Raw genomic sequence first — 8,798 nt, forward strand, 5'->3', positions numbered from 1 at the left:
ATCAATATAATAAAAATGGCAATCCTACCAAAAGTAATTATAGATTGAATCCAATCTTCATGAAAATCCCAATACAATTTTAAGAGACCTTGAAAGAACAATACTCAACTTCAAATGGAAAACAAAAAAAAAACCCAGGATGTCCAAATGAATCCTGTACAATAAAGGAACTTCTGGAGATATCACCATCCCTGGTATCAATCTCTATTATAAAGCTACAGCGATGAAAACAGCTTGGAATTGGCATGAATAAAGACAGATTGATCAATGGAATTGGATAAAATACCTACATATTAATCCACACACCAATGAGCATCTGACATTTGACAAAGAAGATAAAATTATATGACAAAGAAATGAAAGGAACTTCAACAAATGTTGCTGAAATACCTGGATGCCAACATATAGAAGAATGAAAAAATATAAATCTATCTCCATGCACAAAAGTCAATTCCAAATGGATTAAATACCTCAATATAAATCCGACCACACTGAACCTGGTAGAAGAAAAATTGGGAAGTAGCCTTCAATGTATGGTCAAAGTGGGCCACTTCCTAATTATAACACCAGTAACACAGATATTGAGAACATCAATAAGTTAATAGGACCTCCTAAAACTGAGAAGCTTCTGTAAAGCAAAGGACAAAGTCAATAAAACAAGAAGTCTGCCTACTAAATGGGAAAAGATTTTCACCAACCTCACATCAGACAGAGGACTGTTCTCCAAAATATATAAAGAACTCAAAGAATTAGATATCAAATTCCAAATAATCCAATAAAATGGGGGTACAGAAGTAAACACAGAATTCTCAACAGAAGAATCTCAAATGGCTGAAAGACACTTATGGAAATATTTAACATCATTTTCCATCATGGAAATGAAAATCAAAATGACACTGAATACCATATTATACCTGTCAGAATGGCTAGAATCAAAAACACCAGTGATATCTTATGCTGGAGAGGATGTTGAATAAGGGGAACACTGCTCCATTGCTGGTGGGTATTCAAACTTGTACATCCACTTTATAAATCATTATGGTGGTTTCTCAGAAAAATGGGAAACAACCTACCTCAGGACCCAGCTTACCACTTTTGGGCATCTTCCCAAAATATGCTCACTCAAACTATAAGGATATTTGTTCAGCTATGTTTATAATAGCATTACTTGTAATAGCTAGATTCTTAAAACAACCTAGTAACCCCTCAGCTGATGAATGGATAAAGAAAATTTGGCACATTTACACACTGGAGTACTAGTAAGCAGTAAAATGCAATGACATCTTGAAACTTTCATACAAATTAATGAAACTAGAAAACCCATCCTGAGAGAGGTAACGCAGACCTAGAAAGATGAACATGATATTCACTCACACATAAGTGGATACTAGCTCTAAAGCAAAGGATATTGAGCCTATCGTTCATGAGAAGCTAAATAACAAGAAGAACTCTAAGAAAAACATACATAGATACACATGTAAAGAGAAAATAGACAATATTGTCTTACAAATTTGGGAGCATGGGGGTGAGGGGAGTAGGGAGGGTAGAAGGAGAAGTGGAGGGGGAGAAGAAATTTAGAGAATTTGATAGTCAAGATGGAGGAACGAAAGAGATGAGTACAAGGAAAGATATATTTTGATTGAGGGAACCATTTGGGGACTAACAAGAAACCTGGCACTAGAGAAATTTTAAGGAATCCACAATCCACAAGGATGACCCCAGCTAATACCCTATGCAATAGAGGAGAGAGTGCATGCATTGCCCTGTAGTCAGATTGATGAATATCTTAAATGTCACCATAGAACCTTCATCAAGCAACTTACGGAAACAGAGATAGAGAACTACATTGGAGCACTGGATTGAGTTCCCAGTGTTCAGTTGAAGAGTGAGAGGAGTGAGAATATGAGCAAAAAAGGTCAATACGATAATGGGGACACCCTCTGAAACAATTTACTTGGGCTAATGAGAGCTTCCCAACTCCAACAGGACAGGAAAGGAGCCAGTATAGGTCCAAACTAGTCCCTCTGAATGTGGGTGGCAGTTGTATGCCTGGGCCAGACTTCAGGATCACAGGCATTGTCACCAGAATTTATCCCTACTGCTTGTACTCAGTTTTTGGGAACCTATTCTCCTTGAATAGACACATTGCGCAGCCTAGATATATTGGGGAGGGCCTTGCACCTTCCCCCAATCAAGTACCTTACCTTGAGGAGTGAATGGGTGGGAGCATGGAGTGGGGAGGTAGGTGGAGGTAATGGGAGGAAGGGAAGGAGTGGAAACAGTTATTGATACGGAAAATGAAAAAAACTTAGCCTGTCTTCTTTTTAAAAAGTAAAGAAAAATTATAAAAAAAAGAATAATAAGGAAATGCTTGTTAGTGATTAGTCACCTATTACTATCAGACTTGTAGTCACATAAGGTATTTTTTTCAAGGTCACATAGAGATGTATTTCAAATAGGTCATCTTCAAACACTTTAGAGGTCTACAGAATATGGCATTTAAAATGTTTTAATAACATAGGTTCCATTTTCTTTTTTATGTCATTGAGACATGTCTGCTTCTGGGAGTACCAGCAGTATTGGAGGAACCCCACTTAGAGATTGTTTTGTTGGTGGCAATAGTAAGACACTGGGCAGAAAAATGTCCTTGCTTCAACTATTGAGAGTATGCTGTCATACTGGGAGAAGCAGAATAAATTGACTGCCAAACCATGCCCAGACAAGGTAGTAAAGTCCTTCAAAAACCCTATTTCATAGAAAAGTCTGTCATATATTCTAGGCTAGTAGGGTGATGATGGATGTCCCAACATTGCAGAGGAATTTTGTGTGACTGCCCAGGAAAATGGCTGTTTCTGTCTCTTCTCACAATTTTTGGAAGTAGCTTGCTTGCACTTCCTAATTACTCAGTGCATCTTATTTCCTTTTTACATCTCTGAAGTAGTTGAAGACTAGATACTTAAAGTTACAGTTTTCCTTATTTACCAGATGCAGAAAGCAAGTTATTATAGAAAACAAATTCGGTACAAGACTTTGAATTCATCAAGATAGCATAGATAGTAGAGTATTTTCTCTGAAGTTGTCAAATGAAAATGGACTAGACATTGTTGACCATATTTAATGCCTATATAAATTTTACATAGTCATCATATTTATTGTGTATGATTTTCTTATATGAGTTATAGCCTCCCTTTTTATTTTAGACAATAGAGAAATATAGTGATATATTATTTATGTTTTAATAAATAAAACTTGCCTGAAGATCAGTACAAAGAAACCACACTAGTCAGCCTTACAGGCGAGGCAGTGGTACCACACAGTTAGGGTAGTCACCAATCTGATTACAGGGAAATGACAGTTCAGGTACCCTCTACATTACTGTTAACAGTCTTAGTTGGGGGTCATCCTTATAGATTCCTGGGAATTTTTCTAGTACCAAGTTTCTCTCTAACCACATAATGTGTCACACTATTAAGCTATCTCTTTCATTGCTCTCCCACTCCATCCCTCCTCTAACTCAACCATCCTGTTCTTTCATGTTTTTACCCCACATTCCCTCCCTCTTACTGTCTCTGCCCCAGTTTATTCAGGAGATCTCATCTGTTTCCCCTCCCCAGGAAAATTTATGTATCCTTCTAGAGTCCTGTTTGTTACCTAGGTTTTCTAGGGCTATTCACTCTCTTCATATCTGTTCAATATTGCTATCAATTTTTTAATATTTATTCAATATGGTGCTTGAAGATCTAACTAGAGCTATAAGACAAAAAAGATCAAAGGGATACATCGTGGAAAGAAAGAAGTCATACTTCTGCTACTTGCAGATGATATGATAATATACATAACTGATCCCAAAATTCTACCAAGTAACTCCTTAAGTAATATAGCAGGATATAAGATAACTAAAAAATAAATAAATAGCCCACCTGTATTCAAATGATAAACAAGCCAAGAAAGAGGTCAGAGAAACATAACACTTTATAATAGCCACAAATAACATAAAATATCTTCGGTTAACTCTAAGCAAACAAGTGAAAGAACTATATGACAAGAACTTTCAGTGTTTAAAGAAAGAAATAGAAATTGATATTAGAAAATGGAGAGATCTTTCCTACACTTGGATAGATTGGATTAACATAATAAAAATGACTATCTTATCTAAAGTAATCTACAGATTCAATGTAATCCCCATCAAAATCACAACACAATTCTTCACAGATCTCAAAAGAACAATATTCAATTTTATATGGATAAATAAAATCTCAGCATAACCAAAATAATTGTGTACAGGAAAGGAACTTCTAGAGGCATCACCATCTCTGACTTCAACTCTACTATAGAGTTATAGTAATAAAAAAGAGCTCAATATTGGCATAAAAACAGACATGTAGTCCAATGTAATTGAATTGAAGACCCTGCCATTAATCAACACACCGATGAAAATCTGATTATTTTACTTTTCAAATAATATTTTTATGTCCCTATATTATGGCCTGATTGTATAGTGCAGGTTGTCCTGGGAGTGTCAGGACTGGCCATGCTGACATGACACTCACAGTCTTCTAGCCCTAACACCTGGAAGGTTTGCATTACCGTGTCGTGACACTTGATGGAATTTTAAAATATTTTGTCAAACACGCTGAAATGCTGAGAGGACCTGGGTGATCTCATGCAACCCCTAAAAAAATGTGTGGGTCTAATATCTGAGCACACAGGTACTGAGAGAAAGTAGCCATATCAAAAGAGTGACAGTTAGATCAGTGTTCACAGAGGCATATTGGAAATGAAAGAAACAGATAATCATATATAAAAGTAGAATTTTTCCTTTAATCAGAATGACTGAGGGGCCAATCTCTCTGTGTGGGTAATGATTGCTGGCACACAGCACAGGGACACTGATGACTTTATGCAGTGGAAATCCATTTTTTTTTGTTTTTTTTTCGAGACAGGGTTTCTCTGTGGTTTTGGAGCTTGTCCTGGAACTAGCTCTTGTAGACCAGGCTGGTCTCGAACTCACAGAGATCCTCCTGCCTCTGCCTCCCGAGTGCTGGGATTAAAGGCGTGCGCCACCACTGCCTGGCTGGAAATCTATTTTTATAGAAGATTCCATCTGCAGGCCAGTTCCACAGCAGTGTCAAAGTAATAGGAACCCATGGAGGGAAGCTTCTTTGACCCTGCCAGTCCACAGGGGGACATTGGTGAAATCAACTTTCCTGCCCACCTAAGGTTTTCAGTCATTCACACTTAAGTGACAGTGTCTTAGGTGTGTTTCCTATGCACCCTAGATGCTGTAAAACTGTGTTTTAATCTGTCTCATTTGAAATCTAAGTATATGGAGAGTTAGAGAAGGCATCTCACTGGTTCATAATTAGTTTAACTTACATGCACACATCCATGGAGGTATAATGAACAAATATACAAAACAAATATAAAACAAGGAGAAATATATTTAAAAACATATTTGCAAGAAATTCTTGCAAGAATACCTGAAGCGTGTTATGACATAATATGAAAATCTTTTACCTAGGGTTAAGAAACCTCTGGGGGTAGACTCTATGAAATATTAACATTAAATACACGGTTTAAAAAGAACCTGAGAAATAACCAAAACAATAGATTTCCTTTAAAGAGGAAGATAGCTGGAATATGGGAGTTACATATTGACTCAACTATGGAGGATGTATAATCCCTAAAGAGAAGAATACAGCTTACTAAGTCCCTAAGGAAGAAAAGGCACATCATGGGTAAGAGTTTAAATGCCATCACCTAATCTCCTTTCACATCTCCAATATATTTGCTTGGAAGAAGCTATGAAAGACTCTTGTTTATAATTAATTTTTTATGCATTTGATCTTACATGAGATGTTCGGGGTTCCTGTAAGAGTCGAGGATTACAAAAATAAAAACTGTTTGATTTTTCTTATTTCTTTTTAGTGGATCATGGCTATGGTTATTAAATATAATAGCAAATCAAAAAGGTGACCAGAGAACCACCCAAAAGTATTTTTATTCAGCATCCTTTTCAGCATAAAAAGAACTCTTTCTTTGGAGCATGATACTATCTTTCTTGAATAAAAGGTACAAATACTAAAAAAAGTGTCTGTAAGATTTCGCTTTTAAATAATGTAAGTTTTAAAACCTATTAATACTAAAATATTAAATTTTATTGCGTTGGGAACAATTAAGTCCTGGCCTTCAGCTGGATGTTGGGACTAATTGTGTCCTGGCTTTCAGCTGCTCTACCCTGCTAGAACCTTCTAAGTGTAGTTACTAGAATCTGTGCCTAGTTAGAGGATCAGAGGATGGGATTATCACCTGTGGGCCATTGAGTGCAGTGTATCTAAGTCTACATGGTGTTAATAAAGGGGGGGGGGCTTTGGCATCAGTGTTAAAAGGTCTGCGTGTCAATCTGTCTCTGCATGTGTATTCTCAACCCCCAGCCCCTTGCCCGAAGCTCGCGAACTGGGTTCTAGCTCAAAGAGCTTAGACAAGGGGGCGCGGTGCGTGGCATTATTGAATACACACTGAAAATAAATCACATGTTAAAGGGTTTGAGTGTACAATAGTCATGTAGACCACAAATTCTTGGTGAAATCACCAAAAACTCAGGCTAATTCACATATGCCTCTCCTCTATGTTGATACACATTGTTGTGTTTGTGGAAGTACACCTATAATGAGGAGATAGCTTAAGGTCTATTTTCTTATCACATTACCTTTAATTGATGTTAATATGTTGAGTATTAAATTTCTAAATCCTTTATATTTTGCAAAATCAAGCTTTCTTCCTTTAGAATTTTTCTTCCCCACTACCTCCATCAACCAAAATTCTTCTATGGATATAAAAATGTTAATAGAGGAGATGATGCAATATCTCTTCTAAAGTGAGTTAATTTTTGTTGCTGTTATTTTTATTTTTTTATATCTGAATAGCGGCTTTGTACCAAAATGAGTCCAACAATCAAATGTGTACTATTATGTCTATTATAAGTAATTTTAAGGCTCATAGGTTTCAACAGAAATTGAGAGAAAAATATCCTAGATATATACACAGAGAACATTTTGAGTCATCAGAAGTGCAAGTTGTAGTGTCTTATTCAATATACGACATTTCCATTCCACATGGCAAGTTCTCAAAACTAGGAAGTTTTGTGACAATGTCTGTATTATAACTAATAACAGACTTGATTTCTTCTGCTTGATACTGGAAATGATGGTAACGATTCAAATTATAATGAAGGCCAATCTGGTTTTAGGTTATCACCACATTGCTGGAACTTTTCCCTGTGTCATGAAAAAACAGAAGCTACAAGGAATGAAGTAGAAGAAAAAGGGAAATTTAGGTCCTTGTGCATTGATTTTACTTTTTCTCCTTGAATTTTCAAATAGTCAAATTAGCATATTAGGGCCAAGCTCTGAGGTGTATTAGTGAAACTCTCTACTGTATTTTACCTCTGAGATGCTAATAGAGGAAGACAATGTTGTTCCTTAATGTGGTAGCTCGAAAGGTGGGTTCAAAATTTTGAAGCTGTCTGGCTATTGACATTAGAACAAAAATTGACATTTGAAGAGGAGATGTGGTTTTCGAATTCTCCTTTTCCTGACATTTCACTTATTTTTCCTTCTCCACAGGATCTGTGAGAGAAGAATGGCTTGGGAAAATGATTCTTTGGTAACTGAATTTATTCTCTTGGGGATAACAGACCAACTTGACCTCAAAACACCATTGTTTCTCCTTTTTCTGGTAATATACATGATCACTGCATTGGGGAATTTAACCTTAATCATTCTAATACTTCTAAATTCTCACCTCCACACCCCCATGTACTTTTTCCTGTTTAATTTGTCTTGCATTGACCTCTGTTATTCTTCTGTGATTATACCCAAAATGCTGATGAACTTTATACAAGAAAAGAATGTTATCTCTTACATGAAATGTATGACCCAGCTATACTTCTTTTGTTTTTTTTTGTGATTTCTGAGTGTTATGCGCTGACTTCAATGGCCTATGATCGCTATGTGGCTATCTGCAATCCACTCTTGTACAATGCTGCTTTGTCTCCAAAGGTGTGTTTCTACCTAACGCTTGGTTCATATGTGATGGGATTTTTTGGTGCCATGATCCACACTGGCTGCATCCTGAGACTGACATTCTGTGATGGGAACATCATAAACCACTATTTCTGTGATGTCCTCCCTTTGCTGCAGCTCTCCTGTACTAGCACCTATGTCAATGAGATTGAGCTATTCATTGTAACAGGAAAAGATATCATCATGCCTACAGTCAGTATCTTTACATCGTATGGCTTCATCCTCTCCAGCATCCTCAAAATAAAATTTACTGAAGGCAAGTCCAAAGCCTTCAGCACCTGCAGCTCCCATATGCTTGCCGTTTGTCTGTTCTTTGGATCAGGTGCATTCATGTATCTCAAACCTACCTCAGCTGTATCTATGGGTAAGGGAAAATACTATTCTGTTTTTTATACCATTGTGGTTCCCATGATGAACCCTTTAATCTACAGTTTGAGGAATAAAGTTGTTAAAATAGCTTTGAGAAAAACCTTGACTGTATTATTCAGAAACTGAATCTATCTATGACTGTAAAACCATGGAGAGATTACCTGTTTGCTATATTTTAATACGATAGTTTTAGTGTAGGAGGTTCTTTTGTTCATGTGTTGCTTTTATTGGTTAATATGTAAAGAAACTGTTTTGGGCCTGATAGGGCAGAATTTAGATAGGCGGAGAAGACAGAACTGAATTCTGGAAAGAAGGGCAAAGTGAGAGACACCATGGATCTTTCTG

General features: G+C 36.6%; 1 protein-coding gene across 1 annotated transcript; it reads left to right on the plus strand.

The window, feature by feature from the left end:
• Positions 1-7,641: 7,641 nt before the first annotated feature.
• LOC101998744 (olfactory receptor 145-like) lies at positions 7,642-8,579 on the plus strand. The gene is given in 2 exon segments (XM_026779084.1): positions 7,642-7,956; positions 7,959-8,579. Coding segments are annotated over 2 exon segments (936 nt in total).
• Positions 8,580-8,798: the final 219 nt, after the last annotated feature.

Source organism: Microtus ochrogaster, chromosome 5, assembly GCF_000317375.1.
Source record: "Microtus ochrogaster isolate Prairie Vole_2 chromosome 5, MicOch1.0, whole genome shotgun sequence".
NCBI lineage: Eukaryota > Metazoa > Chordata > Mammalia > Rodentia > Cricetidae > Microtus > Microtus ochrogaster.